Consider the following 22,929-nt stretch of genomic DNA (forward strand, 5'->3'; position numbering starts at 1 on the left):
GGCGGGAGAATGGCGTGAACCCGGGAGGCGGAGCTTGCAGTGAGCCGAGATCATGCCACTGCACTCCAGCCTGGGAGACACAGCGAGACTCCGTCTCAAAAAAAAAAAAAAAAAAAAAAAAAAAATACAAAGATTAGCCAGGCATAGTGGGGCGTGTCTGTAGTCCCAGCTACTCCAGAGGCTGATATGGGAGAATCAATTGAGCCCGGGAGGCAGAGGTTGCAGTGAGCAGAGTTTGTGCTACTGCACTACAGCCTGGGTGACAGAATGAGACGTTGTCTCAAAGAAAAAGTAAAAGAAGCCAGGTGCAGTGGCTCACGCCTATAATCCCAGCACTCAGGCAGATCACCTGAGATTGGGAGTTCGAGACTAGCCTGACCAACATGGAGAAACCTTGGCATGTTGCCCAGGTGAAACCCCGGACCACTGAAAATACAAAAATTAGCTGGGTGTGGTGGCGCCTGTAATCTCAGCTACTCAGGAGGCTGAGGCAGGAGAATCACTTGAACCCTGGCAGTGGAGGCTGCAGTGAGCCACGATGCTGCCCCTTCAGCCTGGGCAATAGAACAAGACTCAGTCTAAATAAAATAAAATAAAATAAAATAAAATAAAATAAAAAAGTTATTGAGTGTTCTTTGCCTATTTGAAGCTACAAGCCATAAGAAAATTACGAGTAACATAGAAATAAAATCATGGACTTTGGTGTTTTGTCTGAATATATGAGTTTGTCCCCAATCTTTTTTACTTTCTTTTACTTTTTCTTTTCTTTTTTTTTTTTTGAGATGGAGTTTTGCTCTTGTTGCCCAGGCTAGAGTGCAACGGCATGGTCTCGGCTCATCGCAACTTCTGCCTCCCAGGTTCAAGTGATTCTCTTGCCTCAGCCTCCCGAGTAGCTGGGATTACAGGCATGTGCCACCACGCCTGGCTAATTTTGTATTTTTAGTAGAGACAGGGTTTCTCCATGTTGGTCAGGCTGGTCTCGAACTCCCAATCTCAGGTGATCTGCCTGAGTGCTGGGATTACAGGCGTGAGCCACTGCACCTGGCTTCTTTTACTTTTTCTTTGAGACAGCGTCTCATTCTGTCACCCAGGCTGTAGTGCAGTAGCACAAACTCTGCTCACTGCAACCTCTGCCTCCCGGGCTCAATTGATTCTCCCATATCAGCCTCTGGAGTAGCTGGGACTACAGACACGCCCCACTATGCCTGGCTAATCTTTGTATTTTTTGTAGAGGTAGTTTTGGCATGTTGCCCAGGCTCATCTTGAACTCCTGGGCTCAAGTGTTCCTCCCAATGTGGCCTCCCAAAGTGCTGGGATTATGGACTTGAGCCACTTCACCCAACTTTCTTTTCTTTTCTTTCCTTTTTCTGAGACAGTCTTTGTCACCCAGACGGGAGTGCAGTGGCATAGTCTTGGCTCACTGCAAATTCTACCTCTCAGGCTCAAGTGGTTCTCAAGCCTCAGCCTCCTGAGTGCCTGGGACTACAGTCACATGCCACCACACCTGGCTAATTTTTTTCTATTTTTAGTAGAGACGGAGTTTCACCATGTTGGCCAAGCAGGTCTCAAACTCCTGACCTCAGGTGATCTGCCCACCTTGGCCTCCCAAAGTGCTGGGATTACAGACATGAGCCACCGTGCCCGGCCCCAACCTTCTTTACTTTAAATATCTACATTTACATTCACAATGACAGTAGATGGCCAAATGATGACCTTGGGGTGCTATAGAGTTTCAAGAAGCAGGGAGATTCCTTTCCTTTAGTACATTAACTTTCTCAAGGCAGGAAAGGGGCTAAAACATACAAGAACCTTCAAAATGAAAACTAAGACACTAGCAAAAATGTTTTGGACAGAATACCATGCATGTAGCTAAAAACAAAAACATTTTTTTTAAAAATTTTTTTCTAGGACAAAGTCTGGCTCTGTTGCCCAGGCTGGAGTGCTGTGGCACGATCTCTGCTCACTGCAAGCTCCTCCTCCTGGGTTCACGCTATTCTCCCACCTCGGCCTCCCCAGTAGCTGGGACTACAGGCGCCCGCCACCATACCCGGCTAATTTTGCTTTTTTGTATTTTTAGTAGAGATGGGGTTTCACAGTGTCAGCCAGGATGGTCTTGATCTTCTGACCTTGTGATCGTGCTGGGATTACAGGCGTAAGCCACTGTGCCTGTACTTTTTTTTTTTTTTTTGAGATGGAGTCTTGCTCTGTTGCCCAGGTTGGAATGCAGTGGCACGATCTCAGCTCACTGCAACCTCTGGCTCCTGAGTTCAAGCGATTCTCCTACCTCAGCCTCCAGAGTAGCTGGGATTACAAACGCACACCACCATGCCGGCCTCATTTTTGTATTTTTGGTAGAGTCGGGGTTTCACTATTTGGCCAGGCTGGTCTCGAACTCCTGACCTCAAATGATCCACCCACTTGGGCCTCCCAAAGTGCTGGGATTACAGGCAAAAGTCACTGCGCCCGGCAAAAACAAAAAATTCTAATGGTATAATGCTGGGTATATGTATCCTCCCATCCTGGTGTCCTTTGATCAGTGGCAACCACTGTTACTTTGGGGAGTTTACTGGAGATAGAATACGCATATTAGAGTATATGTGTGGATGTACTATATCCATACATCATGCTGTAATAGCCACAATACATTTAGCTATTCACGTTTTCTTTTAACATAAATGACAGCATCGTTACTTTATCTCACTCTTGACTGAGCTCTGTCAATCTGAAATCATGAGATTCAGGAAAATGTGATTAAGTATAGTTTCTGTGGCTGGGCACGGTGGCTCAAGCCTGTAATCCCAGCACTTTGGGAGGCCGAGACGGGCGGATCATGAGGTCAGGAGATCGAGACCATCCTGGCTAACACAGTGAAACCCCGTCTCTACTAAAAAAAAATACAAAATAACTAGCCGGGCGAGGTGGCGGGCGCCTGTAGTCCCAGCTACTCGGGAGGCTGAGGCAGGAGAATGGCGTAAACCCGGGAGGCGGAGCTTGCAGTGAGCTGAGATCCGGCCACTGCACTCCAGCCTGGGCGACAGAGCGAGACAGATGTCGCCCAGGCTGGTTTTTTTTTGAGATGGAGTCTCGCTCTGTCACCCAGGCTGGAATGCAGTGGCACGATCTCGGTTCATTGTAACCTGAGCCTCCTGAGTTCAAGCAATCCTCATGCCTCAGCCTCCCAAGTAGCTGGGACTACAGGCATGCGGCACCACACCTGGCTAATTTTTGTACTTTTAGTAGAGACAGGGTCTCACCATGTTGGCCAGGCTGGTCTCAAACTCCTGATCTCAGGTGATCCACTTGCCTTGGCCTCCCAAAGTGCTGGGATTACAGGTGTGAGCCACTGCACCCACCCTGATTAAGTATAGTTTACTAGGTTTATTTATCCTCAAATATTCCAAAGCTTGAGGATAGCCACCCGGAAACACCGACTCCAAATGTATAGGGTCAACATTCCAAAGTGGAGGCCAGGCACGATGGCTCATACCTATAATCCCAATACTGTGGGAGGCTGAGGTGGGAGGATCGCTTGAGCCCAGGAGTTTGAGACCAGCCTTAGCAACATAGTGAGACCCGGCCTCTACAAAAAATGAAATAATTAGTTGAGCGTTGTCAACTAGTAGTCCCAGCTACTTAGGAGGCTGAGGTGAGAGGAAGGCTGCAGTGAGCCATGATCCTACCACTGCACTCCAGCCTGGGTGTCAAAATGATATATTGTCTCAAAAAAGAAAGCAAAAATACACACACAAAAAAGCATTCCAAAGTGGAGAGGTTAAGGTTCCACTTATATAGGCAGACATACAATCCTTACAGTGACTTGACTAGCTATAGGATGCTACATTCCAAGGAAGATTGCTTTATTACTCTGTGAGGGGGGTACCCGTCAGAGGAGGTCCTATCTCTGGCCTGTTTGGTCTTAGTTATTTCTAGGGGAAAAGGGGCAGAAGCTGCAGCTGCTCGCCATGTGATTCATGCTGCATAACCGCATTCCTCTCAAGTTTCAGGATCATTTAAAATTCCAACAGCAGCTGGGCAGGGTGGCTGGTGCCTGTAGTCCTAGTACCAGGGATGTTGAGGCTGGAGGATTGCTTCAGCCCAGTAGTTTGAGGCTGCAGTGAGCTATGATTGCATCACCGCACACCAGCCTGGGCAACAGAGCCAGACCCTGCCTCTAAAAAATAATAATATCAACAATAAAGTTCCAATAGCTTTAAGTTTGAATTATTTAATTCCACAACTCATTTATCAACATACGTTGCAGATAATTCACAGGGAGTTTAAAATGCTCATAGTATTGTCACAGGTTATAGGTTGTTCTGATTACCTATTGCTGTTAATGAATTATCCCTTATCTTTTGTTGTTGTTAGAGACAGGGTTTTGGTATGTTGCCCAGGCTGGCCTCTGATTCCTGGGCTCAAGTGATCCTCCTGTTTCACCCTCCCAAGTACTGTCACTAAACCTGGCTAATTGCTTCATATCTTTTTTCTTCCCTTAGAGACAGGGTCTCTATGGACAGAAATCCTCTCTATAGGAGCAATGGGGATGCCAATCCATTCTGTCTTAGGACCCTCATGTCAACAGGAATGCCAATCCCTCAATGTGGGATTACAGGTAGGATTTCTGACACTGGGGTCCTAAGACTGTTCAAGAATTGATTTGGCACTTTGGGAGGCCGAGACGGGCAGATCACGAGGTCAGGTGTTCGAGACCAGCCTAGGCAACATTGTGAAACCCTGTCTCTACTAAAAATACAAAAAAATTAGTCGGGTGTGGCGGCATGCGCCTGTAATCCCAGCTACTCTGGAGGCTGAGGCAGAATTGCTTGAACCCGGGAGGCGGAGGCTGCAGTGAGCTGAGACCGCACCACTGCATTCTAGTATGGGTGACAGAGCGAGACTCCGTCTCCAAAAATAAATAAACAAGTAAATAAAACAAAATAAATAGATTTGGGTCGGGCACAGTGGCTCACGTCTGCAATTCCAGCATTTTGGGAGGCCGAGGCCGGTGGATCACTTGATGCCAGGAGTTTAAGACCAGTCCGGCCAATAGGGTGAAACCCCGTCTCTACTGAAAATACAAAAACTAGCTGGGCACAGTGGCGGGTGCCTGTAATCCCAGCTACTAGGGAGGCTGAGGCAGGAGAATCGCTTGAACCCAGGAGGCGAATGCAGTGCGCCGAGATCCTGCCACTGCACTCCAACCTGGGCAACAGAATGAGACTCTGGCTAAAATAAAACAAAACAAACAAACAAAAAAACAAACCTGATTTGAATCTCCATTGTTCTTATAGACAGGATCTCTGACTTCAGAATCATAAGGCTTTTGTTTAAGGAACCCTTAAGATGTTTTTCAGATCTCTGAATTCCAGCGAAACCAGCACCAAGACCCCTACCGAGGATGGGGATTAGCATGAGAATACAGCCTCTTCCTCTCTGGGTCCCAGGACTTCACCCTGCACTCTTCCACCAATCAATGATCTCCACACTTCAGCCCACTTCGATACTCTTAAAAACACTAGCCCCGAATTCCGTGAGGAGGTGGATTTGAGATTTCCTCTCATCTCCTCTTTTGGTGGCCCTAGGATTAAACTTCTTTCTCTGCTACAACATGTTATCTCTAGGCATTCATGTGCATACCGCAATGAACCTATTATGGTTACAGTGTTTTCCCCCACCTCCAAGAATAAAGTGAAACCCCAGAACTGCTTATGCACTGCTGGTGGGAATGTAAATTTTTTCAGCTACTGTAATTGAAAATTTCAATGAAGGACGGGTACCCTGGCTCATGCCTGTAATCCCAGCACTTTGGGAGGCTGAGGTGGGTGGATCACCTGAGGTCAGGAGTGTGAGACCAGCCTTGCCAACATTGCAAAACCCGTCTCTACTAAAAAAATACAAAAATTAGCCAGGCTTGGTGGCGCGTGCCTGTAGTCCCAGCTATTCAGGAGGCTGAGGCGGGAGAATCGCTTGAACCCAGGAGGCGGAGGTTGCAGTGAGACGAGATCGCACCACTGCACTCCAGCTTGGGCAACAGAGTGAGACTGTCTAAAAGAAAATAAAAAAATAAAAAAAAAAAAAGAAAATTACAATGAAATTAAAACTGGAAAGCAGTTTGGAGATTTCCTGAAGCACTTAAAACAGAACTACCATTAGATCCAGCAATCTGATTACTGGGTATATACCCAAAAGAATATAAGTTGTTCTACCATAAAGACACATGCATGCATATGTTCACTGAGGCACTAGTCACAATAGCAGAGACATGGAACCAACCTATATGCCCACAAACGCTGGACTGGATAAACAAAATATGGTCCACACACACCATGGAACACTACACAGCCATTAAAACAGAACAAGACCATGTCCTTGGCAACAACATAGATGCAGCTGGAGGCCATTACCCTAAGCAAACTAATGCAGGAACAGAAAACCAAATACTGCATGTTCTCACTTATAAGTGGAAACTAAAAATTGAGCACACATGGACATAAAGAAGGGAATAACAGGGGCCAGCCATGATGGCTCACGCCTGTAATCCCAGCACTTTGGGAGGCCAAGGCGGGTGGATCACTTCAAGTCAGGAGTTCAAGACCAGCCTGGCCAACATGGTGAAACCCCCATCTCTACTAAAAATACAAAATAAAAATAAAAAAAAAAATGGCCGGGCACGGTGGCTCACATCTGTAATCCCAGCATTTTGGGAGGCCGAGGCGGATGGATCGCTTGAGGTCGGGAGTTCGGGACCAGCCTGACCAACATGGACAAACCCCATTTCCACTAAAAAAAAAAAAAATACAAAATTAGCCGGGCATACTGGCGCATGCCTGTAATCCCAGCTACTCCGGAGGCTGAGGCAGGAGAATCGCTTGAACCGGGGACGGGGAGGTTGCAGTGAGCTGAGATCGCGGCCACTGCACTCCAGCCTGGGCGACAGAGCCAGGCTGTCTTAAAAAAAAAAAAAAGAAAAGAAAAGAAAAGAAGGGAATAACACCAGGGCCTACCTGAGGCTGGACCTACTTGAGGGTGGACCTACTTGAGGGTGGAAGGTGCGAGGAGGCTAAGGATAGGAAAAACTATCTTTTGAGTACTACGCTTATTACCTGGGGAGGAAAAAATCTGTATCCAAATCCCTTGCAACATGTAATTTACTTATATAACAAACCTGCACATGTACCCCTGAACCCAAAATAAAAGTTAAAAAAAAATAATAAAAATAAAGTGAAGCCCCACCGGGGCGAGCAAGAAATCTGGGCGCTCAGGCATTTTCCTGGAGGTGGCTGGGTGGGCGGTGGGAGTGGACGGAGCTGGGCAGTGACTGCTGCCAGGGCAGGGGCTGGCGCGAGGGACGGGGGTGGGGGGCTGGGCAGGCATTGGTGTCGCCTCGCAGCAACAGTTGGGTGGCTTCCAGCTTATGCCAGGAGTCTCCTCCTCACTCGCATATCGCGGGGCTAGGATGGGATGTCGTGGCTGCCAAATCCTCCGAGGCAACTCCTGCCTGGGTCGGCCTCCCACAGGACAGGCCTGAGAATCCGGGGCGCAGGCTCCGGCGGCGAGGACACCTTCCCTCGCCCGCGGACCCAGCCTTCCAGAGTCACCGGGGTTCGCGGAGAAGGAGGAAAGGCGTTTGGCCTGCCAAGGCCGCCGTAGCGAGGGGGCGGGGCCCGGAAGAGCAGGATGGCGGCGCGGGACAGTGATAGCGACGAGGATCTGGTCAGCTATGGGACCGGGCTGGAGCCTCTGGAAGAAGGTGCGGGCCGCATGGGCCGGCGGAGCCTGTGGAAAACAGGCCAAGGGCTCAGGATTCGGGCCACAAAGGCACAAGTCGGTGCTGGACCATTGTTAGATCGTTCCCAGCGCTGGGAACACGGCGGCGAGGGAGGTGTTCGCCGCGCTCTCTGGGTGCTCACCTTCTGCAGCGGCAGAGAGAGACTTACAGGGATGGGAGACACAAGCGTGGCCGAATAAGGGGGCGGCGGGATAGAAACAAGAAAATGACGGAATAGCTGGTGTGAGAGCGGGGGGTGCTTAGGCAGTGTCTTCCCCAAGAGAGTACGTTTGAGCTCAGACTTGAAACCGAGGAAGAAAACAACCATGGGCAAATCTGGAGGGAAAGCATTTCAGGCAGAAGGAACATAAAGTGCAAAGGCCCTGAAGTGAAAGCCAGTTTAGGAAATTGAGGGGCAGGCAGGACGGGTGTAGTTGCAGCAGACGACAGAGGGGGAGACAGGTAGAAGAGGATGTCAGAGGGGCTGGATCTTATTTGGTAGGGTAAAGAGTTTGGATCTTGTACTAAGTGCAGGATTGGGGTTAGGGTTAGGGTCATGGGAAATTACACAGGGAGGGATATATCTATATCTATATATTTGATTTTTAGAGACAGGGTTTTGCTCTGTTTCCCAGGCTGGTCTTGAACTCCTGACCTCAAGTGATCCTCTCACCTCTTGCTTCCCAAAGTGCTGAGGTTACATGCGTGAGCCACTGTGCTCGGCCAATTTTTAGTATTATTCTATCTTTGATGTTGAGAATACACTGTTTGGGGATGGGTAAGAGTGAAGCAGGGAGATTAGCAAAAACAGGGCAGGAGACGATGGTGGCATGGACGGGACAGTTAGCAGTGGCGGTGGTGTGTAGTGGTCTGGGTGGAGATATATTTTGAAAGCAAAGCTGACCATACTTGCTGGTGGAATGTGGGGGAGAGGGGCAAGATGAATCAAGGTTCTCTCCTGTGTTTCTGGTCTGTTCCACTTAATGACTTGTTCAGCAAAGTATGTATTGAGTGTCCAGTAAGGGCTGTTGGCTGTGCTAGCCCTGTGGGGAAGGCAGAGGAAGAATGGTGGAATCATTGGGCCACAATTTATTTGCAGACGTCCTGTTGGTGGGGGTCCCCTCCTTTTTCTCACCCTGACCACATCCTGCCAGGTTGATTGTGCTTCTGGGATATCTCCACTTATGCCCCTTTTATTTCCTACAAACAGTTCTAGTGGAAACTTCTGCCGGATACTGGCCCTACTTCTACCCTCGGCTTACAAAAGGTTGAGAAAGGGGCCAGGCACAGTACTTCACACCTGTAATCCTAGCACTTTGGGAGGCTGAGGTGGGAGGATTGCTTGAAGTCAGGAGTTTGAGACCAGCCTGGGCATTATAGTGAGACTCCGTAACAAACAAACAAACGGCTGAGAAAGGCTAGTCTTCTGAATGCTTTTTATGTGTTTAAAGTCAGCTGTTGCATTTCCTTAAGACATCTCTGTATCCCAGGTTCTTTGTTTTGTAGAGACAGGGTCTTGCTGTTTTGACCACGCTGGTTTCAAACTCTTGATCTCAAGTGATGCTCTCACTTTGGCTTCCCAAAGTGCGGGATTACATGCGTTAGCCACAGTACCCAACATTTTTTATTTTAAAAATAGGGACGAGGCCGGGCGTGGTGGCTCACGCCTGTAATCCCAGCACTTTGGGAGGCCGAGGCAGGCAGATCATGAGGTCAGGAGGTCGAGACCATCCTGGCTAACACAGTGAAACCCCATCTCTATTAAAAATACAAAAATAGTAGGCCGGGCATGGTGGCTCAAGCCTGTAATCCCAGCACTTTGGGAGGCCGAGATGGGCGGATCACGAGGTCAGGAGATCGAGACCATCCTGGCTAACACTGTGAAACCCTGTCTCTACTAAAAAAAATACAAAAAACTAGCCGGGCGAGGTGGTGGGCGCCTGTAGTCCCAGCTACTCGGGAGGCTGAGGCAGGAGAATGGCGTGAACCTGGGAGGCGGAGCTTGCAGTGAGCTGAGATCCAGCCACTGCACTCCAGCCTAGGCGACAGAGCGAGACTCCCTCTCAAAAAAATAAAAAAAATTAAAAAAAAACAAAAGTAAAATTAGCAGGGCATGGTGGCGGGCACCTGTAGTCCCAGCTACTCGGGAGGCAGAGGCAGGAGAATGACATGAGACTGGAAGGAGGAGGCTACGATGAGCCAAGGTGGCGCCACTGCACTCCAGCCTGTGTGACAGAGCGAGACTGTCTCAAAAAAAAAAAAAAAAAAAAAAAAAATAGAGACGGGATCCTTGTATGTTGCTCAGGCTGGTCTTGAACTCCTGGCCTCAAGTGGTCTTCCCAGCTCAGCTTCTTAAAGAGTTGGAATTACAGGCGTGATTCTCCATGCCCAGCCCCAACCATGTTTGTTTGTTTGTTTGTTTGTTTGTGACAAGAGTCTTGCTCTGTTGCCCAGGCTGGAGTGCAGTGGCACAATCTCAGCTCACTGCAACCTCCGCCTTCCAGGTTCAGACGATTCTCCTGCCTCAGCCTCCCAAGTAGCTGGGATTATAGGTGCATGCCACTATGCCTGGCTAATTTTTGTATTTTTAGTAGAGATGGGGTTTCGCCATGTTGGCCAGGCTGGTCTTGAACTCCTGAACTCAAGCAATACATCCACCTTCGCCTCCCAAAGTGCTGGAATTACAGGTGTGAGCCATTGTGCCTGGCCCCCAACCTTGCTTCTGAAGTAGAAGGAAAGGACATTGAACTTGTAGACTTTGTTTTTTTTTTTTTTTTTTTTTTGAGACGGAGTCTCGCTCTGTCGCCCAGGCTGGAGTGCAGTGGCGCGATCTCGGCTCACTGCAAGCTCCGCCTCCCGGGTTCACGCCATTCTCCTGCCTCAGCCTCCCCAGTAGCTGGGACTACAGGCGCCCACAACCGCGCCCGGCTAATTTTTTGTATTTTTAGTAGAGACGGGGTTTCACCGTGGTCTCGATCTCCTGACCTTGTGATCCGCCCGCCTCGGCCTCCCAAAGTGCTGGGATTACAGGCGTGAGCCACCGCGCCCGGCTAGACTTTGTTTTTTTGGACTAAAAACATCCTTTAACTTCTCAATAATACAAGTTTTTGAGGATTGATTAATTGTCTTCTAAGCACTTTTTTTTGAGACGGAGTTTCACTCTTGTTACCTAGGCTGGCATGTAATGGTGTGATCTCAGCTCACTACAACCTCTGCCTCCCAGGTTCAAGGGATTCTCCAGCCTCAGCCTCCCGAGTAGCTGGGATTATAGGTGCCTGCCACCATGTCCGGCTAATTTTTGTATTTTTAGTAGACACAGGGTTTCACCATGTTGGCCAGGCTGGACACGAACTCCTGACCTCAGGTGATCTGCCTGCCTCGGCCTCCCAAAGTGCTGGGATTACAGGCATGAGCCACCGTGCCCAGCCAGTTTTCTAAGCACTTTGAAGTTTAAATGCACTCTGTATTTTACAATATAACACACTAGACTAATAATTATTTTTACTCCCTGCTTTGAAGTTTTAGTGACAGGTTAGACAGGCATTGGTAGAGGAGAACTCTATTTTAAAGTTGCTGGCCCTGACAGAAAGGTTTATTAGTTAAGAGTTAGCCAGGGAGCCTAGTGACCGTGGGTGAACTTTATAGACAAATAGGCCTTCTAATCTGGAAGGAAGGAGGCCAGATACTTACCTATTCTTTCCTTAGACATTTCCACTTGGTTCTAGAATCTATCTACAGCTCATTCTATACCCAGATTAACTTTAGGGACAATTTTCTCCTCCTTGGTGCTGTGATTCTCACACTTTAACCGTGGCTTCCTTCGCCCCCAGGACATACCATAAACCCTGCAGCACCACATTCAAGGCCCCCTGCACTGTCCGCCTTTCTGGTTCCATCTTCCACTCATTCCCTGGCCTCCTGTTAGACTGGACCACTTTCTCAATACATCTGACCTTGCTCTTTTTTTTTTTTTTGAGATGGAGTCTTGCTCTGTCGCCCAGGCTGGAGTGTAATGGCGCGATCTCAGCTCACTGCAACCTCCACCTCCCAGGTTCAAGCAATTCTCCTGCTTCAGCCTCCTAAGTAGATGAGCTTACAGGTGCGTGCCACCACGCCTAGCTAATTTTTGTATTTTTAGTAGAGGCGGGGTTTCACGATGTTGGCCAGGCTGATCTTGAACTCCTGACCTCAGGTGATCCGCCCGCCTCGGCCTCCCAAAGTGCTGGAATTACAGGCGTGAGCCACTGTGCACAGCGACCTTGCCCTTTTATCCCTCCTTCTGTTTACTGATGGGAGTCAGTGCCTCTGTCAAAATTCTGCTCACTGCTAACGGTGGCTGATGTTGCAGACCTTCTCATTGTCAGAAGTGCTCCAGTACGTGCAGCTCTCCTCTTGTGGGCTCTGAGTGTCCTGAGAACAGGAGTAGAGTTTTGTTCAGTTCTCTACACCCTGGGTCTAGAAGGGCTGCTTGCATGGCAAGGCCCTCATCAACTTTTTGTTTTTGTTTTTGAGACAGAGTCTTGCTTTATCTCCCAGGCTGGAGTATAGTGGCATGATTATGGCTCACTGCCGCCTTGGCCTCCTGGGCTCAAGCGATCCTCCCAGCTCAGCACCCCTCAGCCCCCAGTAACCAGGACTACAGGCTCATACCACCATGCCCAGCTAGTTTTAAAAATTGCATCACTATGTTGCCCAGGCTGGTCTCAAACCACTGTTTCTAATGACTCGAACCACGCCTACCTGGGCCTCTCCAAGTGCTGGGATTACAGGTGTGAGCCACTGCACCTGACTCCCCCACCCTTAAAAAAAAAAACAAACTAACCATTAGCCAGCCAGGGGCCATTGAACTTTTGGTCAGGGAATGAGAGGGAGGAACAGTATAGGAGGCATCTCTGGCTTGGAGACAGTTGAGAGCTGGTTTCACCTTTGTGCTTATTAGCTGTGAGTCTCAGGGAAATTACTCAATCAGTATCCTTATCAGGGTATGATAAATGAGATAATATGTACTAAAGGAAGGAAGGAGTTGTCATTAGTAGCAGTAATTAGGACATGGCCTGGCTAAAATGCCACCCACCTCCTTTCTGGAGTTTTTCCGTCACTGGTTAGAGGTGGTGCCTTCTCCTTAGGAGACCTGTGGGAGGCAGTTGGCCACATTGCTTGGCCCTCGTCGTCTGCCGCCACAGGCTGCACTCAGTTGTCTGCAGATCTTATCTCCCCTTCGAGATCAGAAGCACTTTGACAATAGCACCAACCACTGGCAACACCTGCTCCCTCTTACTGTAGCCGAGTGGGACAGTTGGCAATGCCTGGAGACCTTTTTGGCTGTCATGCCTGTGGGGCATAAGCTGCTGCTATAGGCCCAGAATGCTGCTGAACATCCTGCAGTGCACAGAATATTCCCCTGAAGCAAAGAATTCTCCAGCACAAAATATGCTGAGATTGAGAAGCTCTGCCATAGCCAAGAATAATGCCAGGTGCACACAGAGTAACGTAGTGTGTGTACTGCATTTCCATGAAATGGTGAACATCTTGGGCTGTGGGACCCAAGTTGTAATTTAGTCCTTTAGAGCGAAAAGACATTGTAGCTGATATTAACTGATTTTAACTGATGTTAACTGATTTTCCCCATGGTCAGGGACTGTGCTCAGCTGTTTACATATGATATTTAATCCTCGTTGCCACCCTACAAAGATGGGCTTCTTTATTACCCTGATTTTACAGTTGTGGAGGCTGAGGCTTAGAGCGATGAAGTAACTTGTTCAAGATGACAAATCTTTTTTTTTTTTTTCTTTTGTTTGAGACAGAATCTGACTCTGTCGCCCAGGCTGGAGTGCAATGGCATGATTTTGGCTCACTGCAACCTCCTCCTAGGTTCAAGCGATTCTCCTGCCTCAGCCTCCCAAGTAGCTGGGATTACAAGTGCCTGCCACCATGCCTGTCTAATATTTTATATCTTAGTAGAGATGGGGTTTCACCCTGTTGGCCAGGCTGTTCTCAAACTTCTGACCTCAGGTGATCCACCCGCCTCAGCCTCTCAAAGTGCTGGGATTACAGGCATGAGCCACTGCGCCCAGCTGATGACAAATCTTAACAAGCAGTAGAAGGGGATTTGAATTCAGATCTCTCTAGGTGTTTAAACCTGGGCTCTTGGCTGGGCGTGGTTGCTCACACCTGTAATCCCAGCTACTTGGGAGGCTGAGGCAGGAGGCAGGAGAATCACTTGAGCCCAGGAGGCAGAGGTTGCAGTGAGCCAAGATCATGCCACTGCACTCCAGCCTGGGCGACAGAGACTGCATCTCAAATAAAATAAAATAAAATAAAATAAAGTATTTCTTGTGTCTCCTTCTTCTTGCTAAGTACTTTATAGGCGTTTAATTTGCATAACAACTCTATGAAATAGCTGTTACCATTAATGCCATTTATATTTTACAGATAAGTAAATTGAGGCATAGAGAGTCAAGGCTGACCGAAGTCCAGTGCCAGTAAAGGGAGCTGGCTTGAAACTCCAGACCACTGTGACTCTCACCCCTTAACTCATACCCTTAACTACTGTATAACCTACTTCCTCTTGTGAACCTTTGAAAATAACTTGCTTTTTTTGATATATTTTTTTAAAAAATTAAATAAATTCAGGATTTTGAATTGCAGTTGATAAAATGAGGCAGTAATTTGTGCCATAGTACCTGGGACTTTAGACCTAAGGAATTGTTTGGCTAGGCCTAAAATGTATTAGGTTTAATTCCCTTGCTTGTGTGATGTCACAACCCAGCCCTTTCAATAAAGTAGGAAAAGGAATAGGTTTAAAGAACACTGGAGGCCGGGCGCGGTGGCTCAAGCCTGTAATCCCAGCACTTTGGGAGGCCGAGACGGGCGGATCACGAGGTCAGGAGATCGAGACCATCCTGGCTAACACGGTGAAACCCCGTCTCTACTAAAAAATACAAAAAAACTAGCCAGGCGAGGTGGCGGGTGCCTGTAGTCCCAGCTACTCGGGAGGCTGAGGCAGGAGAATGGTCTAAACCCGGGAGGCGGAGCTTGCAGTGAGCTGAGATCCGGCCACTGTACCCCAGCCTGGGCGACAGAGCAAGACTCTGTCTCAAAAAAAAAAAAAAAAAAAAAAAAAAACACTGGAATCAGGAGATGCACAGAAATTAAGGAAACTTAGGAATTGGGGAAAATGGGCAATACCAAAAAAAAAAAAAATAATTCCGGATCCAGAGATGGTGTGAAGTTCTAGAAGAGGAATGGAAGTGTTTCTCTCCTTGCCACGTGCCACCCCAGCTTCTGCGCCCTTCGTTTGAAGCCAGGAGATTTCAATTTCATCTGTCTAAACTCTCCTGACAATATAATTGTTTTTGTTTTTTGGGAGTCAGTCTCGATCTGCCTCCCAGACGAGTGCAGTGGCGTGATTTCGGCTCACTACAACCTCCACCTCCCGGGTTCAAGCGATTCCCCTGCCTCAGCCTCCTGAGTAGCTGGGATTACTGATGTCCGCCATTACGCTTGGTTAATTTTTGTATTTGTTAGTAGAGCCGGGATTTTGCCATGTTGACCAGGTTTTGTAATGGAATTTAGTGGGAAAAGCAGGCAATCATTCTAACATAAGCTTATAAAATATATTGTTTTTTAGGCTGTATAAAGTAGTAAAGTCTAGGAATAACAATTTAAATGGTTATATTTGAAGTTATAAGAAGTAAACAATTTATTAGTTTAAAAAGTGACATTTTCCCTAAATTAGAACCGACCATTTCCTTCTCTTTTAAGTTTAAAAAACTTTTTTTTTTTTTTTTTTTTTTAGGTGAAAGACCAAAGAAACCAATCCCCCTTCAGGATCAGACTGTCAGAGATGAAAAAGGAAGGTATAAACGATTCCACGGGGCCTTTAGCGGAGGTTTCTCTGCTGGATACTTCAATACTGTTGGCTCAAAAGAAGGTATGATTTTCCTAATGATAGCTATTATACCATTAAAGCAAATGATCGAAATACCGATTCTCCCTCACCCTTGCTTTTTTTGTTTTTATTTTTTATTTATTTATTTATTTTTTTGAGACGGAGTCTCGCTCTGTCGCCCAGGCTGGAGTGCAGTGGCCGGATCTCAGCTCACTGCAAGCTCCGCCTCCCGGGTTCCCGCCATTCTCCTGCCTCAGCCTCCCGAGTAGCTGGAACTACAGGCGCCCGCCACCTTGCCCGGCTAGTTTTTTTGTATTTTTAGTAGAGACGGGGTTTCACCATGTTAGCCAGGATGGTCTCGATCTCCTGACCTTGTGATCCGCCCGTCTCGGCCTCCCAAAGTGCTGGGATTACAGGCTTGAGCCACCGCGCCCGGCCTTTTTGTTTTTATTTTTATTTTTTATTTTTTATTTTTTTGAGACAGAGTCTCGGTTTGTCGCCCAGGCTGGAGTGCAGTGACGTGATTTTGGCTCACTGCAAGTTCCGCCTCCCGGGTTCACGCCATTCTCCTGCCTCAGCCTCCCGAGTAGCTGGGACTACAGGTGCCTGCCACCACGCCCAGTGAATTTTTTTTTATTTTTAGTAGAGACGGGGTTTCACTGTATTAGCCAGAATGGTCTCGGTCTTCTGACCTCGTGATCTGCCCGCCTCAGCCTCCCGAAGTGCTGAGATTACAGGCGTGAACCACCCTACCCGGCAGCTTTTTTTTTTTGAGATGGAGTCTTGCTGTGTCACCCAGGCTGGAGTGCAGTGGTGTGATCTCGGCTCACTGCAACCTCCACCTCCTGGGTTAAGTGATTCTCCTGCCTCAGCCTCCCAGTTGGCTGGGATTACAGGCACGTGCTGCTATGCCCTGCTAATTTTTAAAAAAATATTTTTAGTAGAGACTGGAGTTTCACCATGTTGGCCAGGCTGGTCTCAAACTCCTGACCTTGAGTGATCTGCCCATCTTGGCCTCCAAAAGTGCTGGGATTACAGGTGTGAGCCACTGTACCTGGCCACCCTTGCTTTTTTTTTTTTTTTGAGATGGAGTCTCACTCTGTTGCCCAGGCTGGAGTGCAGTGGTGTGATCTTGGCTCACTGCAACCTCTGCGTCCCAGGTTCAAGCGATTCTCCTGCCTCAGCCTTCCGAGTAGGTGGAATTACAGGCGCCCACCACGTCCAGCTAATTTTTTTGTATTTTTAGTAGAGACAGGGTCTCACTATGTTGGCCAGTGTGGTCTCTTAACTCCTGGCTTCAAGTGATCCGCCTGTCTTGGCCTCCCGAGATTACAGGTGTGAGCCACTGAGCTCAGCTTTCTCTGAACATACACTGTAACCTTTTGTGTTCTTTGGATATTTGGATGTTTCCAGAGTCAACTTGTGTCTTGTTCATTGATTGCAATCTGATGGTGAAAGAGTTTTCCTCCACTTTGTAAAAAATGCGTACCTTCTAATCAGATGATTAAATGATGATAATGACTTCCGTTTTATTGTAAGGTGAGAAATGTTTCCGAGTATTTCCCATTCACAACATACTCTTAGAGTCTTTCAGTTAATCACTGACTGTGTCTCGTGACTGAGTGAGTGAGGAGGGCAGGTGTCACAGGGATCTTGCAGATGAGGCCACCAAGGGTCAGAGAGGTTAAGGAGCCAGCATGGCGTTAGTGCTGAGGGAAGAGTCACCAGGTGTCCTCTTCAGACACTGGGGACCACAGCAAGACTGGCTCTTCAGTGCTCTCTACCTGGGGAAAAATCAGTTAAATCTTTTATGTTATGTACTTTCATAAATGCCAAGTTGTTTAAAGTATTGTATGTTTTGGCCGGGCGCGGTGGCTCACGCCTGTAATCCCAGCACTTTGGGAGGCCGAGGCGGGCGGATCACAAGGTCAGGAGATCGAGACCACGGTGAAACCCCGTCTCTACTAAAAATACAAAAAATTAGCCGGGCGCGGTTGTGGGCGCCTGTAGTCCCAGCTACTCGGGAGGCTGAGGCAGGAGAATGGCGTGAACCCGGGAGGCGGAGCTTGCAGTGAGCCGAGATCGCGCCACTGCACTCCAGCCTGGGCGACAGAGCGAGACTCCGTCTCAAAAAAAAAAAAAAAAAAAAAAAAAAAAAGTATTGTATGTTTTAAGATGTATTAATCTAGAAACATTTTTTTGAACTGGAAGAAATGGCTTTCTATATCTCAGTTATGGATGGAAGATGAACTGATATTATATGTGCTGCTGAAGTGAGTATGGAAGATGAACTGATTAACTCACATAGCAATTATCAAGAAAAAGATGGGCTAGATCTTTTATCATTTTTTTTTTTTTTTCCCTGAGATGGAGTCTTGCTCTGTCGCCCAGGCTGGAGTGCAGTGGCGCGACCTCGGCTCACTTCAGCTTCCACCTCCTGGGTTCAAGCAATTGTCCTGCCTCAGCCTCCTGAGTAACTGGGACTACAGGCGCCCGCCACCACGCCTGGCTGATTTTTATATTTTAGTAGAGGTTTCACCATGTTGGTCAGGCTGGTCTCAAACTCCTGACCTCAAGTGATCCACCTGCCTTGGCCTTCCCAAGTGCTGGGATTACAGGTGTGAGCCACCGTGCCCAGCCCTACCATTTTATTTAATTAATTAATTTATTTTTTGAGACAGGGTCTCACTCTGTCGCTCAGGCTTTAGTGCAGTGGTGCACCTACTGAGAGTAGACCTTCCCCAGGTGCCTCAGCTCACAAGAGCCTTGGAGAGAATCAGGAAGGAGATGCATCCCTCTTAGAGAAAACTAAACAACTTTATGGCAGAGGTTACAGACATATGTGACCTCCAGGGCATTCCCTGTTTGTAGACATGGCACATGCTCAGTAACCATGGTCAGGGAACAAGGCCATTAATGATAGGATTCCAGTGTCTGATGGAACTGGGGGCCTGGCACAGCCATTGCCCTTGGACCAGCCAGATTGAGTACCAGGGTACCCTGAATATTGCCTGGATTCCTTCTGTGACTCTCTCTTTATCCATCGTGACTGATTAAAACACCCTGACATCATATCTTGACACTTGATCTTAGCCAAAAGGCTGCAAAGTGATGACATCATTTCTTTAGAAAAGTTAATATGCCAGTGGAGATTGCTGGTCTCAGGTCCTGCATTTTAAGGTGACCTTGCAACTGTCTGCTTAGATCTGCTTGTGTTCATTTCACAGTTTAACTTTCAATGTGTAATTCTACTTCTCTTGGTTTCACTTTCTTATGGGGAAACCTTAATGGATCCACTAAGTTTTGCATCAGGGGATACAGGGATTCATAAGAAATTTATGTGGAATAATTATGTCTATATAAGCAGTGAGATGGGAAGTACCTAAGAGTTTGTAGTTATTGGGATTTTCAAGTCCATACATGTTATGTAATCATTTACTCATAGACCCAAATACTCTCTAGGATTATAAAGCTCTAAACTCTTTTTTTTCCAGGATGGACACCCTCTACCTTTGTGTCTTCACGACAGAACAGAGCAGACAAATCTGTTCTTGGTCCTGAAGATTTTATGGATGAAGAGGTGGGTGTGCAAAACTTTAATTGCCAGTTCACTGGTGGGAAAGGTCTAGTTCGTTGCTGTAAGTGCCTCCTCTCTCCCCAGAAGGTCCGATGTACGATTTCCTCTTTGTTTGTAAGGCTTTATCTTTTAGGTATTTGATGTACAGTGTCCTGTACATCAGTAGAGTCTTGTTCATTGGAGGAGCATTTTATACTGGGGCCAGTTTCTAAAATCAAGAGTGTAAGGGGAAAATCATATACAGGCAATTTACTGGAAAAGCCTCCATTACCTCAAAAGCTCAGTATCCATGGTGCTGGGTCTGCAGCTTTCCACAGTAACTCTCAGGCACACTACAGTAAAGAACCATGAGTGACTGCACTAAAATTAAACTTCTGCTCCCTTAAAATCTGGTCGTGGATTCACTCACGATAAAGATTAAACAGGGAGGGAGAGGATCAGGAAGAATAGCTAATGCATGCTGGGCTTAAGACCTAAGTGATGGGTTGATCTGTGCAGCAAACCACCATGGCACACATTTACCTGTGTAACAAACCTGCACGTCCTGTGCATGTACCCTGGAACTTAAAATAAAAGCTGAAGAGAAAAAAAGATTAAACGAAACATTTATATCAGCATGCATTATTAGGCTGCAGGTTAGAGGGAAGGAAGGCTCCTTCCTTTTTTGAGTAGCATCATCTAGAAGGAAACATATCTCATGTAGCAGGAAGTCTAGATGTGCTGAGACCCCAGGCTGTCTCTTCTCAGTCTTCTGCTGGCAGCTTGTCCTTATACTACCTCTCCTCATGATTGCAAGATGGCTGTAGTAGTTCCAGGTAGCACATCCAGGATGATGTTGCCCAAGAGAAGAACTTCCTTTTGGTCCCTTTTCTTTTCTGTTTGTTTTCCTGAGACGGAGTCTCGCTCTGTTGCCCAGGCTGGAGTGCGGTGGCGCTATCTCAGCTCACTGCAACCTCCACCTTCCAGGTTCAAGTGATTCTCCTGCCTCAGCCTCCCAAGTAGCTGGGATTACAGGCACATGCACCACCATGCCCGGCTAATTTTTGTATTTTTAGTAGAGATGGGGTTTCACCATGTTGGCCAGGCTGGTCTTGGACTCCTGACCTCAGGTGATCCACCCACCTTGGCCTCCCAAAGTGCTGGGATTACAGGTGTGCAACTGGCAGTCTCTTTTCTTAAAAGAAAAGTAGGCCGGGCGCGGTGGCTCAAGCCTGTAATGCCAGCACTTTGGGAGGCCGAGGCGGGTGGATCACGAGGTCAGGAGATCGAGACCATCCTGGCTAACATGGTGAAACCCTGTCTCTATTGAAAATACAAAAAATTAGCCGGGCGAGGTGGCGGGCGCCTGTAGTCCCAGCTACTCGGGAGGCTGAGGCAGGAGAATGGCGTAAACCCGGGAGGTGGAGCTTGCAGTGAGCCGAGATTGTGCCACTGCACTCCAGCCTGGGCGACAGAGTGAGACTCTGTCTCAAAAAAAAAAAAAAAGTAGCCTTTCATATAAGTCCTACCATGAATTTTCTCTACATTTGCTTGCACAGATTGTTTTACGTGCCCATTCCTAATGCAGTCCCTGGCAAGGAAAATGGAATCAAAAAGACTGGCTTAGATAAGACACAAAGCCCCACTTCCTAGTCCTGCCTCCCTAACACTGGGAGTACCACTCCTGCAGTGTGTGGTGGTGCAGAGGAAGGCAGGTACCTAGACAACATCAGGACCCTGCAAGGGAAGAGGAAGCATGACAGTGGTTGGACAGGTCGCCAGCAACATCTGCTCCAGTAAAGGCAAAGGCACCTGACTCTAGGCTGGCCCTCACACTTGCGAACGCTTGCTGGCTGGGACTCCAAGCTTTGTCCCCTGCATGCTGACCTTTGAAATACTGTTGAGAAGAACACGGCCCTTACTTCCTATCTTCCCAGCTTAGTCATGCTTAGGGTGGCCCTAATGAGTAGTGACTCTCATGCCCTCCTGACCTTGGCCACTGACTTTACCTTGTATGAGGATGAGCTTCTAAAGTCAGTGTGAGGCTGGGCACGGTGACTCACGCCTGTAATCCCAGCACTTTGGGAGGCAGGCTGAGGCGGGTGGATCACCTGAGGTCAGGAGTTCGAGACCAGCCTGGCCAACATAGTGAAACCCCATCTCTACTAAAAACACAAAAAATTAGCCGGGCATGGTGGTGTGTGCCTGTAATCCCAGCTACTTGGGAGGCTGAGGCAGGAGAATCACTTGAACCTGGGAGGCGGAGGTTGCAGTGAGCCCAGATTGCGCCATTATACTCCAGCCTGGGCAACAAGAGAGAAACTCCATCTCAAAAAATAAATAAACAAAAAATAAAGTCTGTGTGTACATCTGTCACTCTGCTGATCCTGACCTAAAGTTTGTAGTTTTAACTTTTTTTTTTTAAACAGAAATCAAACTATGTGATGTATTGTGTATAGTCACTTTCCAAATAATGTAATTCTGTTTGAATTTTTTTGAAGGATCTTAGTGAATTTGGGATAGCACCTAAAGCGATCGTCACCACAGACGATTTTGCCTCCAAAACCAAAGACAGAATACGAGAAAAGGCCAGGCAGTTGGCTGCTGCCACTGCCCCGATTCCTGGAGCCACCCTCCTTGATGACCTCATAACGCCAGCAAAGTAAGCATTTCCTTCTGACTGTTGTGATCTTAGCACCGGTGTTTCGCATGTGTATGATTCTCTTGCTGAGGGGTAGTTTATTTGCAAGTAAGACAAGCCTTCTTAGGCTCAAAGTCTCAGTGAATAAGGGGGTTTTGCCTAAAGGATCTTGCATTGTCACTGCACTGAGACATCAAGAACTGCAGCCACTAGCTGTGCTGCTGGGGCTCGTGGAGGCTGGAGAGCTGTTAGGAATTGCAGTGACTTCTCACACCATCCCTCCAGACCTTATAGCCTCGCTTCTGCCTGCCTCCTTCACTTTCTGTGTTTCCTTGTTGTGCTCCTGGGCTTGTGGCCTGATACGACAGCCTTAGACCTTCAGGGATTCCCAGGCCACATGCTTGGCAAGGACTATCTAGAGTCCCTGTGATCCTATCCTAAAGGAGAGAGGTCATCTGATTGACTTCCCAGTTCAGGCGCGCACCCCACTGCAGCCTGCTGTGGCTGGAATGGCAGCGTCACGCTAGTTGTAATGTGGGTGAGGGCAAGGGCCCAAGCTAGACAGGCCTAGGGACTGAGCAGGAACTCAGAAGCCACTCATTTCATACTCTTTGTTAATGTTACTTTGAAAAGTTCATTTTCAATGCCTTGCTATCCTAGATTATCTGTTGGTTTCGAATTGCTAAGAAAAATGGGTTGGAAAGAAGGACAAGGAGTTGGTCCTCGAGTAAAGAGACGGCCACGCCGACAGAAACCTGGTGTGTATGTTAATTGATTAACTGGTATCACTGCTGCAGTGTACTTTTTTTTTTTTTTTTTTTTTTTGAGACAGGGTCTTGCTCTGTCACCCAGGCTGGAGTGCAGTGGTGTGATCCCAGCACACTGCAGCCTCGACCTCCTGGGCTTAAGTGATCTTTCCACGTCAGCCCCACAAGTAGCTGGGACCACAGGCATGTGCCACTATGCCAGGCTAATTTTTTGTATTTTTTGTAGAGACAGGGTTTTGCCGTGTTGCCCAGGCTGGTCCCAAACACCTGCACTCAGGGAATCCGCTTGCCTTAGCCTCCCAAAGT

At 47.7% G+C, this 22,929-nt stretch overlaps 1 protein-coding gene across 3 annotated transcripts in view; it reads left to right on the plus strand.

Moving 5' to 3' along the window:
- Window positions 1-7,666: 7,666 nt before the first annotated feature.
- The window catches only part of GPATCH1 (G-patch domain containing 1), a 48,448-nt gene continuing 33,185 nt past the window's right edge, over window positions 7,667-22,929 (plus strand). For all 3 annotated transcript variants that reach the window (XR_012427419.1, XM_045379083.2, XM_065536369.1), the window contains exons 1-5: window positions 7,667-7,750; window positions 15,567-15,701; window positions 19,154-19,239; window positions 21,717-21,877; window positions 22,517-22,614. Coding sequence is in view for 2 of the 3 variants with exons in the window: in XM_045379083.2 (XP_045235018.2) it covers window positions 7,678-7,750; window positions 15,567-15,701; window positions 19,154-19,239; window positions 21,717-21,877; window positions 22,517-22,614 (553 nt within the window). In the remaining variant the exon portion in view is untranslated. The remainder of the gene's footprint in view (window positions 7,751-15,566; window positions 15,702-19,153; window positions 19,240-21,716; window positions 21,878-22,516; window positions 22,615-22,929) is intronic.

The sequence above is a fragment of the Macaca fascicularis genome, chromosome 19 (assembly GCF_037993035.2).
Source record: "Macaca fascicularis isolate 582-1 chromosome 19, T2T-MFA8v1.1".
Classification (NCBI taxonomy): Eukaryota; Metazoa; Chordata; class Mammalia; order Primates; family Cercopithecidae; genus Macaca; species Macaca fascicularis.